At 38.1% G+C, this 19,798-nt stretch overlaps 1 protein-coding gene across 1 annotated transcript in view; it reads left to right on the top strand.

Moving 5' to 3' along the window:
* Positions 1–197: 197 nt before the first annotated feature.
* Positions 198–19,798, top strand: part of dock10 (dedicator of cytokinesis 10) — a 94,384-nt gene continuing 74,783 nt past the window's right edge. Inside the window, exon 1 of the mRNA XM_042339037.1 lies at positions 198–658. Within this exon, the coding sequence (XP_042194971.1) occupies positions 554–658 (105 nt within the window). The 5' untranslated portion in view covers positions 198–553. The remainder of the gene's footprint in view (positions 659–19,798) is intronic.

The following is a 19,798-nucleotide window of genomic DNA, read 5'->3' as shown; positions in this document are numbered from 1 at the left end:
ATTTGCTGATCTAACTTTTTTACCCAACCAAAGTCGAACGAAACAACTAGTGGTATTTTTGCACTGCGTTACGAATAGAGGCCAAAATTGGCAGTGTCTTCCCAGCAATAAAAATCATGTCACAAGTCAGGAGTGGATGTGGACTTTCTCTTCAAACTTTTTTTTAAAAAAACTTGACAGCTAAAGCAGAGAGAGGGGGTGGGAGGGGAGAAAGGGTAGATGGATGGATAATTAGCTCAGGCACATCACGTCCTGGGTGATCTGATAGATTTCACTTTCCTGGACCAGAGAGGGACCAGTTTGCTCTCTCTCTCTCTCTCTCTCTGTTGAAACAGCACACAAGAAGAAGAAAAAGAAGGAGAAAAAGGAGAAGAAAATAAAAATCCCTTTATGAATTGACGTTTATTGGAGGGGGGGGAAACAGAGCCTCTTGAAACTATCATTGTGTAGGGTAAGTTCCGTTTCCTGGTTGAACAAGCCATCAGACCAAGTCAAAGAGACCAGGCGTGGGACACACACACACAACCTTGTCAATGAGCCTTACCATCTCGACATGGGAGAATCCAGCCGTCGCTTCACTAAAGGGCTCTTTAAACCCGGGACAGCTGCAGAAATCCGTCACAACGCTTCTGCGGCTGTGAGAACGTCTTTGATTGTGGTGAGTAAAACAAAAAAAAAAGCTTTTTTTTGTTGGTTGTTTTTTCTCGGGGGGGGGAAGAGAAGTTGTTGGGAGAAGTTGGGTGGCTGTTGTCAAAACTGACTGAGACAGAAAGGACGGCGGGGAATAAGTCACACACTTGGGAGAATGTTGTTAATTATGATAATAATAATAATAATATAATGATTGCATTTGATATCGCGCCTCATCACGTCTTCGAGACGTGTCAAAGCGCTTCACAGAATAGATCGTCAAGCGAATTGACAAACTGTCCCACAAACAGTTGCAGCCGTTACTCAGGGCGTTCACTTCAAAGTGAAGATCTGTGAGATCAGGCGGATAGATCGTTGCCAACATAAACTCGTTTAATTATGTTTCAGAAGCGCTGGGTTAAATGTTAAAGTTGTGAATAAAATGATGTGCTCTGAGCCTCTGCATTAGTCGTGGGATATTTTCTGGGAATTCCAACAGTGCAATGGGTATCTTATCACTGCCAGATCAGTCATATCTGTGGGAAACTCCTCGATTATTAACTTGTTAAATGACGAGCATTTGCTCTAGTAACTGAACACCAAGACCGAAATATTAATGGCATTTCAATTGAATTTTCCTTTAGCCTTGTGAACAAACATGCGTATAATGCAACATTTCAGCTTTACTGCTGCATCTGAAACTTGCTGGTGCCCAATAAATTATAAAGGACCCAGAGTGAATTTAATTTATTATCCTTTATGTTCAAAGGTTAAATTGTTTCATCTTTGCAGCAAAAGTATATCATTTTACCGCGTAAGTGTAATTGCAGATTATAGAGATTTTCTCCAGTTAAAGCATTGTAGGATTTTGTGAATTTATCCATATCATGTATGTAGCACTGCATCCGTATGGTAGGTCCAATAAAATAATAGTGACTGTATAAACAGGGATGGCTTTGCCGGCATGATCATTTTATGTGGCAGTTCATCCACCTAAGACGTATATAAACAAATGCTCAGAAGCAATAAATCTACAAGAATTAAAAATGGAATACAAAATGTAAGTTCTTAGAATCCTAATGTTGTTCTGCACTTCAGTTTTTCAGGGGCTTCCCCTACACTACTCTTGGGTTTTCCACCGTGGGTGACAGTCGGGGGCTTTTTGTCTGTTAGTTTGAAAATTAGGCTAGCAAAGTGAAAGCTGCAATATCAAGTGTTTTTGTGTTGTGGCCCCGAAATTAGTTTAAGTCAGAGGCGTCAAATGAGTGAAAAAACATTGCACAATCCAAAATCATTGGGAAATGGATGGACTTCCTGTTTACTCATAATAGGGATAACTAACCACAATGTCTTGTGTGTTTACAAGGTACTAGAGTACAAAAGGAGTGTAATGTTAGTTGTCACTGTTTACTAACCATAAGGGCAGCACTAGGGATGCACGCACTGCATGATTAACAGAGTTGAAGAGGAAGGTCAACAAACTCTTTCTATCAAACGCAACAACGGTCCAATCAACTGCATTGCCGGCTTCGTATGTTGTGAGTCATGAAATTGCAAGAAGGGAAAAAATCGATTGGTGATGGATAATTTGTAAAGAGGTGCTGTGTAAAGATGGCTAAGGTTTTTGGTGAGGACAAAATAATTAAGTCTAAGGAGTTTAGCCATCTACACACACACACACACACACACACACACCCCACCCCCCAGTTTCCGCTGATAATTGCCACAACAGCAATTGAAATTGACTTCAAAGCCCTTGTGAATGCTGACGATCCACCTCAATGCTCTCATTAAATTTATTACGACAACAACAACCTGCATTTTTATGGCACCCTTCATGTGGGGTAGCGTCCCGGAGAGCTTGATATTGTCGTTGTTGTTTACTTTCAAATGGTAAACTACTCGTGATTATTATGTTTCTTAGTCCTAAACAGTTATTTGAGTAAAACTCACATTTTTCTGAGTAAAATAACTTTTAGTGTCATGAGACGCCATCCGGCGTGGAGGGCACTATATAAATCCAAGTTGTTGTTGTTATTTATTTACTTTTTTACTCCACCTAACCTTGAAAACAGGGCAATCCTCATGCATTGCAGTATAAAATAAAGTTGCTAAACTAAAATTCATTAAGTTGTTAGTAGTGATAACGCTTCCCTTTACCACAATATTTACCACAAGTCATAATTCCCTATAAATGTTGTGTATTTTTTTTAGCTTCTTGAATAGCTAATGTGGAATAAGTACTAAAATAAACAATTCGCTTGTTAATTAGCTTTAAAACTAACACTGTGAGAGATACCGCTTGAATTCCAAGCCTACAAATTATACCAGAGCACACAAAATAGAATGTGTGCATGATAGCTTTTTATTCTGCATTTTTGGAACGCCAATTAGATCTAAATGCAATTCTCAAATGTAGGATCTTGTGTGTTCTGGAGTTCTTTGCACTGGGGTAAATGAGATGCCCACAAGTGCGTGCTATAATTCAAATGGAAGTTCAGATGCAAGACAGTTTAAGACGGTTGTGGATTTGAGATTACATCTTGTTTCAGTTGAATTGGTTTCATTTTGTTTCCGCCCCTTTCTATCTTTCATGAACTTTGCTGTCATTTCTCTTTAAGTTTTTGCAACTCTTTGCCCCGCATGGGGTGTGCATCATGTAATCCTTCCTCACGTTAGCTTCCCAAGATGCTGCCTTGCTCTGAAAATAACTGTGGTGGCTCCATTCATTTCACCCTATCGCCTTCAGAAATACTGAGTCCCAGACACAGCAGTAGGTCTTAATAGGCTGCTGACATTAAATAGTAACTTTAATAATACCTCCCCCCTTTCCCTTACTGGTTCTGAAATTCATTCTGAGTAAACAGAATGATTTTCAGAGCTAACAGGAATACAGACGTCAGATTTGCATATGATCCTGTTGCTTATTTGAATACTAAATAGGACATGATATGAACTGATCTGCGAGGGAGATGATTATTCTCGTGCTTGGTTCCAGCTGCAGTCAGTACAAGACTGTGACTGTCAACATTTGCAAGGTGGGGGGGAGGGGGAGTGGGGGCTAACTTCAGTGGTTGAGAATCTGCAGCTTGTACTTGTACCAGTTGGAAGAAGTAGGTCAGCTCAGCACATCTGTGAAGCTGTGAAGTTGATGACATTGTGGGTTAATGTGAGGCTTGAAAGACATTATTGCTAGCACAAAAATTGGGGAAATGTACAAGGCATTTAGAGTTATACTGTTTGGGTTTCTGTCAGTCTCTTATTTGGTTTTGTAATTGTCTCAAATTCTGGAATATTTTATGTTAGATTTTGTGGGTAATCTCAACCACCTTCAATTGTAGAAATAGCTATAAAACAACAACAAGTGCCCTTCACCTGGGGTAGCGTCTCGGAGAGCATCTCGGAGAGCTTTAGATAACGAAGTGCAAAAGCTCTTGCAAAATAAACACACCCTACATCAGTTCCCATTTGTTTTAATAAAAATATAGCTAATTTTGTGAGTTTCGTAATCTTATAAATTTACAAATTGGATTCAGACGTAATTTATTTCTGAAGAATTGGATTCAGACTTAATTTATTTCTGAAGCAAGCAATGCACCACCCAAAAATTATCCGCCTATTAAGGTCTTAAAGCTACATTTGTCAGATGATCAATGACCAACTAGTGACCATCTTTCCGGCAGGGATGACTGTAAAACTAATTACAAAATAATACTGTGCTTATAAATACTGTTTTTTTTTAAAAAAAGCTAGATTTGGAAAACAATGGGTAAAAATGTAGGCATGGAATAAAAATTATATCAAGTGATTTTCCAAGAACAACTGCTGGATGCAATTCATTTCGATTAATTCTGCTCGTCTCCAAACCTAGGTAAGGATCGCCTGTAGCATCTTCTTTTTTGTATCCTTTCATTTCTCTTGTGATCTTGTATCCTTTCATTTCCATTTTACTGTCAGGTCATTCCCATATCCTATTATATGTTTTGAGCCAATATTGTTTTTCTGCTTGCTGCTTGGCTGGGCTACAATGAATCATAACCAACATCATATGAACATGTTGAATAAGAAAAGGTACCTTATAGTGGACCCCATTTGCCCAGTCAATTTCATGGTGGAAAGATTCTGCATCGATATTCCCTGATTGCCTAAATTAATCCCATCCGCATTTCCCTGATGCTGCATTCACCTACAAAATACATGGTCACTGCACTTCACAGTAAGTTCTAGGAGGCACTCAGACGACCTTCTGAAACGAGAGGCACAATATCAAAATACAAGGATTATTATTGTTTGTAATTGTCCTTTCTTCTGGATCTGTCCTATGCTATTGGAAATTTGACTGACTTTGAACACTTTGGCACTTTCTTCCGACGTGAAAGATACTATCTAAATGCAAATATAATCTGAATTTGCAAACAGGAAGTGGCTTTTGCTTCATTTCCTTTTCATCTCACAGTTGGGTGAAGCAAATTTTCTTTTGGGGTAAAACTTAAAAAGTACTTTATTTTTGTGTCAAACCTACATTCTCTGAACATATCCATTTAAATGGCAAGATTCAGATTGACAGCATAGTGTTGCAATAAATTAGCAAACCTGGATAATTACCTCTGAGAAGGTAGGGATTAGCTTTGTGGTCAAAGTCATACTTTCACATATCAGATGATGGAAACATCATTTCTTGGTAAAGATACAATCAGAAGTTACCAAATATTCAAGGGATATGATGGTTGGGGGAGGGAGAGGAGGCAGAAAGAACGTTTGTGAGGGAAGCAGGCTAGTGTTGTCCAGTCATGAGTGAATGACCAAACAACGGGGAAAAATCCTTTCTCTTTTTGAATAGTGCCATAGGATCTGTAGCGTCTACTTGCACAGGCAAACAGGGCCTTGGTTTGATATCTCATTTGAAGGCACCTTTGACACTAAGATGCTCCCTCCCTGACATTGCACTGTAGTGTCAATCTAGACTACGAAAGTAGCAATGTGGAGCTTGAATCTATAACCTCCTAATTCAGAAATCAGCATGCTATATTTATGCTAAATACGAGAGAAAGTAAACCCAGAACAATGATTTTAGGGACAATAGGGCAGTAGGGCAAGTTGCACAGGTTAATAGTTATGAAGGGCAATTTCAGGAAATACACCAGGAAGTGTTTCTTTACATAGAGGGAGAACAACAGTCGCAAATAGTTACCAGAAATGATACTGTAGATCAAGTCACTGAAGACAGTTTGGAAACCGTTTGATGCTCTGATGGGAAGACAAGGAGGATTGGTATTTTGGATGGTAGAGATCAGATGAGTTTTGCAAAATTGACTTAGTCTGACATTAAATTTAAAAACTTTTTTTGAATTTCGGACATGATTGAGTTCTATGCTTCTAGATGGAAATGGATTTAGAAGCGACTTATGTTGGCACCATTCAGAGAGAAAGACTTGTCTTTTATGTCTTCAATGACTTCTAATTGTAATTGTCTTCTCTGACTGAACAATTGACAGAGATATGGAAATCTATTCCGTCCTGCCATAATGTTTGATGACAAAGCATAAGATTTTGCCCAGTTCATAAAACAATATCATGAATATCTTTGAATTCTTGTGTTAGCCTTTGCAGTTTGCAACACTGTAATATCATCCGGTTTCATTCCAAGGTTGAGAACCACAAACAAAAGCCAGTTGGATTTTGTTCACTGGAATGTTTTTTTTTAACCAAATGTTTCACATCTGAAATGAAGGACAAATCCAACCACAGTCATTTGAGGATGTCCTTTTGCAGACAAGTGTTGATGGTTTTGATAATAAAATTAGTGGTATTTCGTAGATTAGAATCACAGAATGTGAGATGACTGGGGATAGATTATTTTCCAGACTTCTAAGAACATAACTTTGCATTAGACTAAGAGTGATTAAATTAAAGGGAAGTGAATGAGTCCAGATCAGATTTTCTTTCCAGGCGAAGTTGAGACTGTAACTACATTGGACATTATCACTGAAGTGATCATTACTTTGACCTTGCTTCACATTATCTGAAACAGGATGACTCTAACCCATGATGTTTTAAAAGCACTTAGTGAATTAAAACTTATAAGTTCAGCCATGCTGCTTTGCAAAGGATCCATTGTGAACAGCTCTTGGCTTTTGACCAAAAAGTGGTCTCTAAATGACTTTCAACCTTTGACTTATAATCTAGTCAAGAATTTCCAGAGGAATTATATTCCAGTTAATGTATCTCACCCCCTGAATAATAGCTACAGACATCTAAGTACCTAGTTTACAATGCAATACATTAACAAAAAATAAATTATTATTTAAAAATAATGATGCAGTTGTTCATAATTTGTACGAGCGCTAATTTGTGTATTAAAATTGTGTCCTATTAACACCTTCAATGATTTAGATTTAAATAAAGTTTGTGCAATGCTTATTTTGTATGAACATCTTGGTGTATCAGATTAATATCCATTTGCTCAAGATTGACAAGACAATAGTTTTGGTATAGATTAAATAACAAAACATTTGATCATCTACAGTATTTTCTTGTGAATTGTTGTAACAGGAAACCGAGAATGTATTTCCAGTCAGTTTCGAGTGTCAACCTTTTTCTCAATGTTTTGCTAAGATGTGAATACTGTGGGGTAGATACTCAGAAGCGAGGAATGGCGAACTGAATGGCGAACTGAGGAACTGACATGTGAATATGCGCACCAATCCTATGAACTCTATCCACAAAGTAACTGCATGCTCAAATTTGTTTGATGTTTTTAATTTGCTTATGAATGTTAATTTGTTTATCACTAATGCACAAGAGGCTTTAAGGCAATGTTAGAATTCATTAATATTTTACATCAATGAAGCTCTTATCCCAGGGTATATGGGGCTGGGTCAGTACTTCAGTAGCAATTGAAATGATGAAGAAAGAAGAGGCAGTTCAAAAACATTAACATGGTCAGATGTACTTGGTCCTAAAGTTCTGTTGATAGGATGTATCAGATTTTCTCTTTGAATAATAATCTTTATTCATTTACCTGTTAACCTACCTTGAATGAAATAATATTACATAGTATGCCTGCCTAAATAAGGAAACTAAGGATGCTAAGAGATGGTTCTTGTGTACATCTAGAGTTTGTTAAAGGCAATTCCGTTTCTCTGTAACTTTACAATGTAAATTCATATACCCTTTATATTTTGTTTCGGATTTTATTTCTTGCTACAAAGCAGTACTTGATGGGCAGTTACATTATAGGCCATTTACACTACAGCTTTAGCGTTAATTTGGTCGTTATACGAAATTTTGAAGATTTGATCTGAGTTTTGAATGAATTGATCTGCAAAGTAATGTTAATCTCTGAAATGTTCATTGGCATCTTACCTCCCATTAAGAATCTAGCCAATGTTTTTTGTGCATGAGTTCACCGAGCACTATGTGACGAGGTGCATTCACAGTGCCTTGTTTTGAACCAGGCTAGAGTTATGTGGAGTCAATAGCATAACAAGGTACTGGCAGCAACAACTGCTCTACTGCGGGTACTGTTCCAGATCATTATTGACAGCAATAATTGGGCCAGAAATGTAGTTTTAGATCTCAACAGTATGAGCAAATCTGAGATAAGAACACCGCCAAATGCATTGATTCCGTTTGGAACTGGCTAGTGTGTGAACAGTTAAAAATTTGCAGGTTACCAAACCTGCAGCTAATCGCAGCTTGTTTGGCTCTGCTTACAGTATTTGGATAATTTCCATTTTGGGGGGGCAGTGTGGGTTGCTATCCTTATTGCTCGAAATTTACACGTGTGGCGGTTGACAACAACTACAACTTGGATTTATATAACGCCCTCCACGCCAGGCGGCGTCTCAGACGGCTTTACAGTAACGGATCCCGGTTGAGTGAATAATGTGCCCTGACTGGTCATAATGTCAAGGTTTAGTGTAATTCACCCAAAAGGTCAAATTGAGTTTGAACGCCAGTCAAATCTGAGATTTGGGTTTCCTTCCTTTGTTGGAGATGTGACTCCACACTTTCATTAACTATCAGATAAAACTAACTACTGGAGATGACCTTCCACATCCAAGTATCAATGCATCTTGGACACTTCAGTTAATGTAGCATTAATTCATGACAATTAATTGTGTTGACTTCTTTTTAAAGATTCTGATTAAATGTTTGCTTATGCTGCCATCTTCTGTAGAAATTTAGTTTATTCAGAACATCCAGAAAGGTTTATTGCATAATGAAAATTAGTTTTAAGAATTTGAAAAGAACATGTTCTCCTTTTGATACATTGAACTTTGTTTCACAGTTTATTTACTGCATATTATTTATAGCTATTTACTAAGAAATGTTTGGCAGAAAGTGATTCTTGTATCATTTATTCAACTGCAGCATTTGATCAAAGCACAAAAAATTATTTATTGACTGAGAAATGCTTGTCCAACAAACAAGGTTATTAAAATGCAGAATTTTGGGGATTAAGGATTTTGAATTCTAGCAATTAGAAAACTGAGCATTACAACAAAATTGTGACTTCTGAAAATCGGTTTGGGGCTATGCATTTTGCTTCCATGTCAGGTTTTGCTTCTCATATCCAGGCTTTGATGAAGAAAACTGAGAGGCTGTTCTATTTGGCAGAAGCTCTTGATTCCCGAAGTGGCCTAGTTTCTTCCATTCATGTATTTAAGAGTACGAGGGGGCATGCGTTTTGACTCATTGAACTGGAAGGGCCATTCCAGCTATTGGCTGTAATAAACACATTGTAGGTGCTTTTACTTTCCCATGGCTGTCAGTGTTATGTGAGTTGAATTTTTAGATGGATGGTGCAATCCGATCAAGCCTGAAATGTGGTTGAATAAGCGTAATTTTTCAGCATTTTCAGTTTGTAAAAGTGACAATCAGACTAAACAGTGACTATGTGAAATGGGTATAAAAATAAATGAAGTTCCAGAAAAGAACGTGTTCTTTGACAGGATGTAAAATGGTGTTGATTTTCCCCATTGAGCAGTCTTCTGCTAGGAATGTGCCTTTTTCTCTGTAAGGTATAAGTGAGCTGATACTTTGCATGTTTATTAATGTTGGTTGCACTGGCATAATGTGAAGTATTGAAGGTGGTTATTTGCAGTAGGAATGCAAGAACAATTGGCTTGTAGAATGGTTTTGGTTCAATGCTGTAAGAAAATGTCATAGCAGTGAGTAACCTTGTTGATGGAATGCCCCTGTTTTAGAGCTGTTTCAGAGACACAGGATATGCTCGACACCTTTCATGAACCTTCCATAACACCTTTCTTAATTTTAATCAACGATTTATAGTATGAGAGCATTTATGATCAAGCAGTGAAACGGTCACTGCATTCCACAGTATATTCCATGAAACACGATCAGAATCTCGAAGATGTAATACGGAGCTATATGAAATGAAATTATTATTATTAAGTAAAGCAGTTCAGCAGTGTTGAAGATTGTGATTGCAGCCTTGGAGAGTAATGAGTGGTGAGAGTTGAATTTAATGTTCGCTCACCTCACATTGTGAGTGAACTGGAAAAGTAACGATGATTTAAAAAAAATGCTCACTGTAACACTTGAACAGTACTTTTAAACATTGTTAACAAACACTTTTTTTTCACCCCAAAAGAGTAAATCTACTTCCTGGTTGCAATCTTCATCTGAATTTGGCTAAAGTGCAGAATTTTATGAAGCATTTTGTCAACTTCCCTTGTGGGTCTGGATGTAAATGCACCATGTGGTGAGATTCAGGATTGTAGAACGCAGGGTGCTTCCAGGTTTGATTCCAAGTCCTTGCCAAGTTATTTGATCTCAGTCAGCAAGGCAGTGGGAAAAACTGTATTTGGCTTCAATGTCCCTGGGTTAGAGAATGTGCAAACAAACAAGGAATTGCAATAACTTCTAACCGCTTTTTTCCCTCTCTGTTGCTTCAATTATATGGGGAAAAGGGTCACATGTTAAACGATAAGAGGCTGTGACGATGGGAGCCATAGTTTAGCATGACTCAATCTCATCAAAAGAGGACTGGAGAGGTGCTAGTGCTCACATGCTGTATATTATGGGGTTTAGTTCCACTTGGGGATCAGGTCAGAGGTTATTAACAATGTCTTTTTCTTGTTCCATCTGCTGCTCCTGAACCACCAGGATTTCAGGTTTGGCACCTCCGATGTCAATTCTCATTAAGCTGACTCCACCATGTGGTATTTGTTGTGTGGGTGACAGCCTTGTGTACTTTTAATTGAGCGATGTGTGAGAGAAGTGCTACCATCTCTTGAAGCCTTCAGTCAACAACATTTGACTCTTTACTGTCATTTGGCTGAGCCCTCAGATCATTCACTGCCGTTTAATCTACATGGCAGTTTACCTAGCATTATTGGCGACTTGTTTCCAGAATAGCTCTTGATGAATTGGATAACACTCTCTCCAGTTTTTTTACAGTGACTTACACCTCAAGATGTGTAAAGCTTAATTTAGTTCTTTGATGGTTGAGCTTTGATTGTCAGCTGTCAGTTTGATACATGCACTGAGAATTGCCATGCCATTCAAATATCTTAAGTACTGTTAGCTCAGTTATTAAATAGCTTCTGTATATCAAATAAATAGAAAAGTCAAATGAAATTCAAGATTATAAGCGAGGTTATTTGTGACCTTATTTAGGAAGTTGACCAGTTCCAATTTACTCCAGTATGTAAGTCAATATGAGATGTGAATTGCAATAACAATTTATACTGGCTGTGTATGATTTTATTTCAGTGGCTTTTATTTTATCAAATGCAAAAGCAGAAGATACCCTGTGTATCTGAGGGAAAATAGAACTTCCATTTTTGTCGTCTCATTGAACATTGCAAACCCTCGAAGATGGTTCAACGTGATCAGGCACTATAAAAATGCAAGTTCTTTCTCCTTTCTACACACACAGCTCTCCTTGTAAGTATTGCTTCTCGGGCAGGCAGCAAATTTAAATTCTCATTGTAACCTCAAATCTAAATTGATGGGTGGTATTGTGCCAAGGCTAGAAACATTGGCTGCTAGGGTTATATTCAGGTGAGGGTTATTTTACTGAGACTGTGGTAGGCTATTCAGTACAAACAGATTCTTATTAGCGGATGTTGTTGGCAGCCTATGTATGGAAAGCAGGACTATTACATGGTGTGCCAGCAGCATGTGGTTCACTTAACTATTTGTGAAACTCCATGGGAGACTCACTGCAAGAATTTCCATTCAGGTCCCCAAGGCGGTCACTTGGCTACAAAAACCTGAAAAAACATGAAGTAACAGCCTGACTTACCTGTGTCCCTCAGCAAGGCAATTTGCCAGCCATATAATCAGGCATCATGCCACTTTGCTACAGAGGAGCTTTACCAGCCTTTCCAAACTCGTATTCCACCTAAAGATAGAAAGCCAACCTTAATCAAGTTTCACACCATCACTCTTTGAAGTGTCTCATTAACAACTGTCTTAATGTCCAAAATTGTATACCACAATAACTGTGTGTCTTAACTTTTGTGTATCATGCCAGTGAATCCTTGATGTGTTTCTTCAGCAAAACTACCACAAGAGCACAAGGTTCTTTCTCTTCAAAGGAAGTTAATGTAGGTCATGAATCTATGAACAATTTACGTATAATGTAATAAGGCCAGTTTAAAAAGAAAGTGGCATTCTCCATCAGCACTTGAATATTTAATCACTAACTGCTTCAAACCATTATTATTTCATGTGAAAGGCACTAATGTATTTAAATGAAAGCTATTTCCCCAAGGTGCAGAATGATACTGGAAAGAAGATTATCCTAATATTCATGTGCATTTCACAAATAATTGGCAACGGACAAAAGGGAGATTGAAAGTACGGTACTTCCCAAGGAGTAAATTCTCTCCTTTTCCAGGTAACTCTTGTAAAATTACGCTGCAGTATTCTTCGATCCTCCTTTCCCTCAAGGTGAAGAAATCTGCAATTGCGGGAATAATTCTGACCTTTGTTGTTCTCCTGATTCTTTCTGAATAACACTTGGTGTTGGTTGAGCAATTTGCGCACATATTGAAGGAAAAACCCATAAACCACCCTATTGACTTTCAGCTAAAATAAATGAAGCACAGGACCATCAAAGCCCAGCTTAATCTTGCCTTACGGAAAGATGCTGTATGCTTTTAAAGGAGTATCAGTGGATATACCACGGAGTGAGAGCCCTAATCGATTTCCCATTCTCTCCAACTCCTATAATAGTGGTAATTGCAGAACACCCCCTTCACCCTCTGGCTGGGGTTATAATTTGTGATGTATCAGTACAAGGACTGCACCACATGTTGTATTTGTCAAGATTTGGGCTGGGAGGAAAACATTAACAGCAGAGTTGAGCGAGGAAACAAAACTGAAATTTGTGCAGCTGTAGCTAAAAAGCTGAATATTTTTTAAGTTAACTGTGAATCTTGATTATGTAACAACCGAGCCATCCAATTATCCAATGCATAAAGAAGGCAGAACTTGGATATTGAAATGCCTCACAATTTTTTTTCTCTCTCTCTCCTGAGGCTCGACGAAGAATCAGGTTAATGTGTAGTTGAAGTATAGTGAAACTATAATTTTATTTCTTTCTTACCTACCCTGGCTATCAGCTCTGAGTTCTCACTTCCTTGCTGTTGATGTCTTCGGGAAACTAATCAGATCTGTCTTAGAAATGGAACTGGGGATTATTAACATGTATAATGGATACTGTTAGAAAAAGAGCTAAGTCATTTGGTTAAGCAATCAATATTTGTAGCTCTGTTCTCACACTTTACTTCAAAAGAATAAGGATTTTTACCGGCAGGTACTTGTGTTTCAGTTTTGCTTCCTTGCTCAGCTCCATTGACAATGTTTTCCTCCCACTCATTTTCTTACGTTTCTTAGAAGTCTTGGCTCCCTGCTAACCGCACTACGCCAGACACACTGGGACTTTACAGGTTCCATTCCCTAACTGAACTGAGTTTACTGATCTCAGCCGAGGCAGCAGTTGGAACATTAAAAATTGCCTCAACACCCTGAACTTAAAGAGAGAGAAAAGTCAAGCAACCTTTCTTCCTATTGATTGTTTGGCAGAGACTCCTGCTGGAATGTATATAGACATCAAGTGAGAAGAGAATTAAGCTCGAGTGTGATGCCCTCTTGTTTGAGGTAATGGAGACACCCATTGATGGTAGAAGCACTGGGACCCCCATTAGATGAGAGGACCTGTTTTGTACTATTAGTTTGTATTGTTTGATACGTATAATGTGATCAACAGAAGAGAGAAATTTTTAAAAATATTTTATCATCGTTGTTACAAGAGTCACTTAATGGAAAAAAAAGTTATGGGACTGAATGACTTTTCATTAACCAAATAAAATCAACTTCTGGTATAGACTTCAAACTTATTTGCCTGCCCACAGGTGGGTACAGCACTCTGCAACAGAAGATATTAATTCAGTCATAAAGTTCAATGCAATAAAATCTTAAAGAATGGGTGGTGGAATATTATTTTGCTCAATGTATTAATGATCTGTGTGAATGATTGGCTCAAGCACTATAAATTCAAGCTCAGAGTGAACACTAGGGGGCAGGAATTATATATCTCTGCTGAAAACAGTTGGACGTTTATTTTACCTTATGAATATGAAGCGAAGTAGCATTGTATTTCAGAATTTTAATATTTTCAAAAATATTTTGTTTAAAAAAAATTCTGTGATCGTGTCTTGCGCGATCATGTGTGATTCCTTAGCTTATTTGTTTACAGACAGAAAATATCATCTGAAGTACCGTTTATTTTATTCATTTCCTGTAATTGTGGCTTGTGTGGAGAAGCAGCGAATAGCTTCACGTTAATCTTAGCATTTTCATTCCTTTCTTGCGTCGCAGAAAGTTAACCTTTGACATAGTTTTCCCAAAGGGTACTTTTGGGCTGGGCTTTCCCTATTACCGAAACATTACTTTGCATTCGAGCATTTTCAAATGTGCCTTCAGATGTAATTGTTATATGTACCGAGTGAGTAAATAGTGATAATTTTAATAATTGGTTTAACAGAGTAATAGTTCTTTACGATAATGGATGTGTGGCGGTGCACACTTCAGTTAAGTGACACAACATTTGTTTTCATATTAAACTTTATGTCTGAACTATATTTGGATTAGCAGAATATGCCTCAATTAATATATAAGACATGGCTTTAAAGTACATTGAAATCTCCTTTCTCATCCCACTCACAATATTGGAATGCGAGATGAATAGACAGGATTGTACTGGCTGGTGGAATGTTCCAACGTTTCATGCTGTTCAGGGGGTGGGTTTGAAGGATAAGCTTCATTCCTTCAGTCACTCTGAGGTAATCTAATTTTTCAAATAATTTGCTCCTGCGGTCGAGTGATCACTGCTGGATAGGTAAAGTGGAATTGTGACAAGTCTAGAGGCTACATTCAAAACAACTGGTTTGCACTGTGCAATACTACTCCCACTTGCTCAGCTGGATCCGTCTTTTATGATGATAATAATAATTGTTATTCATATGAATTCCTGTAAGGATTAAGCAGTTGAAAAGTTGATTTAGTTATCGTGGAAAACAATTTAGTGAACATTTTTGTTCATGATCTAGTAATTATCTGCTTTAATGAGATCTGCAATGGCATGTGAGTGCAACCATTTCAGATAGATGCATTATCATTCAGCTGTTTGAAATAAAATAAGTTCCTGCATAGTTACATTCTAAAAGAAATATACTATTGAAAACTATTTGTTTCTATACAGAAAGCATACATGATAGTAGTCAGATGGATACCAAATATTTTCTGTTTTTACAATTCATATAAATAAAAGACTTTAGGTCAAAATAGTAAGAAATGCAAGTGTTTCAAAGTGAGCAGACAACTACACAATAATCTATATTACAAATTCAGCTGATAATAAACATTCTAACCACAAACAATATATGGACAACTCTAAACACAAAAAATATATGGACAACATCATACAAAACCATGTTTTGCTTTGAACAATAAATGCTGCAGACATAAAAGGTAACATTACATTTGTCATTATTACAGTGTTAAGAGTGAGGGATTATACTTTGCTTCTTATTCAGCAGAGAATTATGATGCTGTGCCGTTAGTTGTTGTGACTCAGTTCTGCATTGTTTGTTTTGCCTGTTACATATCATGCCTGTAGCTATTTTAAATCAGTTATTAATGTGAGGTAATAGCTCCTGTTTGAAACAAAACGACAACCGCAAATTGCATTTATATAGCGCTTTTCACATTGGGAGGATGTGCCAAGGCTCTGGACAGTCAATCATTTGCATCTGATCTGGGGGATGGGATCAGGAGGGCAGGGAAGGTGGGGGTAGGAGGGTGATCAAAGGCGCGGTCAAAGAGGAGGGTCTTGAGACGGGTCTTGAAGGAGTCAAGGGAGGGGGCGAGGTGAAGGACTGCGGGATGGAGTCCCAGAGGGTGAAACAAAAGCTTTAAAGCATCAAAGAGTTATCCTGGTTGTGTGGCTTGTTGAATGCAGTTGACTCCAAAACCAGGTAAATGTTCTGAGAAGAAATCATGTTTTAATTGTTATGTAAACGGTAAGTATGAGTTGATGTGCTTTCATAGTTTTTTCCACTCAATGCTTTATATGAAAACCAATTCTTGTGAGGTAGTGGTCTCACTGGGATGTCAATTCAACATAAATCCAGGCAATGCAAACAAATTCAGCTTCATCTCAGAAAAGATTACTTGAAAACTCTTGGATTGACTAAGTACATTAGTCTCAATAAAGAACCCGTTAATAGTGCTTTACACATGTACTAAATTGCAGATGCACTATCTTTCTGTAATTGCTTTACCGATGGACCTATTGAGAGCAATTGGTACTTACGTGGTAAAACCTTTTTCTGTATTTTTTTGAGAAATTGGTACTTACGTACAACAAAGTTTTCATTTGTGAACTCCTTGCACTTCCTCACAGGAGTCCAAACAACCTGATTCATGGAATGAACTCCTGGGGAGCACTAATGTGCTGTGGTGATTCAAATATGCTGCTTCACACTGCTAAAGGCTTACACGGGCAACACACTGTGTTGTACGTGATATTTAGTCACACCACACTCGTAATAAAGATTTGACCTGTGCTTTTGCATAGGATCTTCTCAGCGTCAGTTTTATATTTCAGCTAAGATCTACGAAAGAAAATAGTTGGGTGTTAAATTATAGATTGAAGAAAAAACCTATTAATGGAGACAATCAAGAGAACAGAAAACATCTTATCCAATCATTTATATTAACCTGTACTGTGTTGGTGGCATAATTGGTGTCTGAGGAAGTCTTTTTAAGTGCCTGTTCTTTTGACAGGGTGCCCATTAACTGCTGTGTATTGCATTACCAAACATGTTTTTGTTGAGGCTGTTCCAGGATAAAAGCTTTAATTTCATTCTTGGCTCAATTTGCTGCGCTTTTATGAAACTGCTTTTACATTCCAGATGAAGGGAGTTTGGAACTTAAAGTATGCAAACAGAGGCCTTCTGTGAATGTATTGTGTCAATGCATTCAGTCAGTATGGTTGATAGTTTTGCTGATCTGCAGCAATCTAGCAGTGGTTTAGCCCTTGAGCTTCAGAGAACACCACGACTGAAGAATACCACCAGCACCACCATCTTGCACTTGTATCGCGTCCTCCACACAGGGTAGCGTCTCAGAGCAAGTGCTGGTGGTGCATAAGGAGTCTGTGCTATTAATGAGGAAAAAATAAAAATCCTAATATTTTGCCTTGTGCTCCAAGACACTGATGAATAGATGAATGCAACCCATTTGGAATCCACTCATGCTGTGCAGCTTATTGCTCCAGTCATTTGTTTATTTATTGTCCATTTTGCTTGCTACAGGCTAGCCCTCTGTAGCCAAGAAGGATAAACCTCTAGAGTGGAATATTTGGGCTGAGACTTTTTCTACAACTGTCATAAATAAAGCCCCCCCCCCCCCCACTTGTACACACACACACACACATTGCCATTGGAAACAGAATGCCTTAGTCAAACATTTTACTCTGCTCACTAAATGACCTAAGAACTGATGAAAACTGCTTAATTCAGGTGAAGCAAGTTGAGTGGCAGGCAGTGTGAAATAATAATAATAATAATAATCCTTGCATTTGATATAGCGCTTTTCACATCGGGAGGACGTCCCAAAGCGCTTCACAGAACACACTGTAAAGTGAATTGACTGTATACTTGTGGGCGAACGCGGCAGCCAATTGCGCACAGCAATGTCCCACAAACAGTCGTAGATTGAAAATGACCAATTTTATTATTGTTTTTGGTTTTGGAGGGATTATTATTAGGCTCTGTGTGGAGTAAGGAAACTTGCCCAAGGTTTCGCCCTCTGCCTGGAATTGAACTCAGGTCTCTCGCTTCCAAAGCGAGTGCTCTAACCACTGAGCTACAGGACTCAGTAACACGATAGCTTGATCTTGTAGCTATGTGACTATGTTCTAATCACAGTACTTCATTGAAAACCTTTCTTGTTGAAAACATGTTCAGATTTATCAATAAGTGATTTTCGGGAGCCGCCAATTCCTCTTGGATATTAAACTGAGTATTCCAACTCAAGGAACAGTTAATTCTCAGACCTATGGCATGCAATATACAGGTCGTGTAACAAGGCTGTAGAGTTCAGGAAAGCACAAGATTGGAGATTATTATTTTTGCGATGGATTGTAAGGAGACCTTCACTAAATTCACCCATGTTATCCTTTCGTTTTATTAAGGGATAATCTTTTAACTATGTTAATGGCTTGTACACACCAGTTCTATTCCGTCATTGTATACATAAAGCTGCACAGGCTATAGATTTAGTGAAAGTATATAGGTCAGGAAGCATGAATGCCTACTTGTGAAACATGACATTTATGTGGCTTACTTCCTTTTGCCTGTTTGCCCTGGAGAACTCAATCTTTTTGGTTTCAAATTTAAGAATCAGATTGAATTTGACAAATGTATGGCTATAGGCTTCTCTGCTGTCTGACTTTGAGTGCTTCACTGGATTTCTGACATAACTAGTAAAAAAAACTCAAGTGTTACGGCAGAATTACATTATTTATTTGACTTTTTTGGGCAACTTTGGATTTTGTGATTTCCTTGTATTTTTCCCCCATCGAACGAACAAACATGGCGCTGGAGGATTCACATTTCCCAGACAAAGGCACATAAATCTGTTCGTCTACGCTGCTTGACATCTTCAACAGCATACGACTTTTTAGCATCTTGTTAATGGCCTTTGTTCCTGCCCGCTTCCCGGTCCATAAGCTGTTAACTGCCGGCAGCATCTTTCCACTATAATGCATCTCTTGGCATTAGCCTATCAAACTATTCCATTTCTGCTTGTTTGCAAAAGCGTGAACACAGTAGCAGTTAGCTGTCGAATTTAATTGGCCCACTTTTGATGGAGGAAAAGCCGCCTGCGTTTACATAAAATTGATTGCTCTGCAAAGCATCTGCATGTGTGGGCTCGAAACAACTGAGCCATTGAAGGGAAATCTGCAGGAGCAAACACCAAGGCTGTTTAAGGAACAATAGATTTCTGACTTTGACCTGATGCAAAGGGGTTTAAAATGAGAGAACCCAAAGCACTTGGTCAGTGTTGGAAGCATGTCCTAACAGCAGTGTGAGCAACAGCCCACTTCAATGGATATTTTAATGATTGAGATTAAATGGATAATTTTCACGTGGCAAATCATCAAAAAATGGTTGTAAATCAGTAAGACCTTATTTGTTTAATGTGCGTCTCAGGTCACTTGTTATTTAGTGACATTATATATATATATATACCACAAAATATACAGTCAATTCACTTTACAGTATATTAAACAGTAATAAATTGGTCACTTCAATCCCCGACTGTTTGTGGGACACTGCTGTGCGCAATTTGGCTGCCGCATTTCGCCCACAAATATACAGTGAATTAACTTTACAGTATATTCTGTGAAGCGCTTTGAGACGTCTCGAAGACTTGATAAGGCGCTGTATCAAATGCAAGGATCATTATTATTATTATTATTTAAAACGAACAGCAGAACTGTGTTCTAGGACACTTCACATCTACACCCAGATGACATTGTCGGGTTACTGTACTGGAGCGCATTACAGCAGTGTCCTGGCATTACTTTAAACTGCATCAGAGGAGCGTAGTTGTCTGG

Source organism: Callorhinchus milii, unplaced genomic scaffold (assembly GCF_018977255.1).
Source record: "Callorhinchus milii isolate IMCB2004 unplaced genomic scaffold, IMCB_Cmil_1.0 Scaffold11, whole genome shotgun sequence".
Taxonomy (NCBI): domain Eukaryota; kingdom Metazoa; phylum Chordata; class Chondrichthyes; order Chimaeriformes; family Callorhinchidae; genus Callorhinchus; species Callorhinchus milii.
This window is presented reverse-complemented; position numbering and strand designations above follow the sequence as displayed.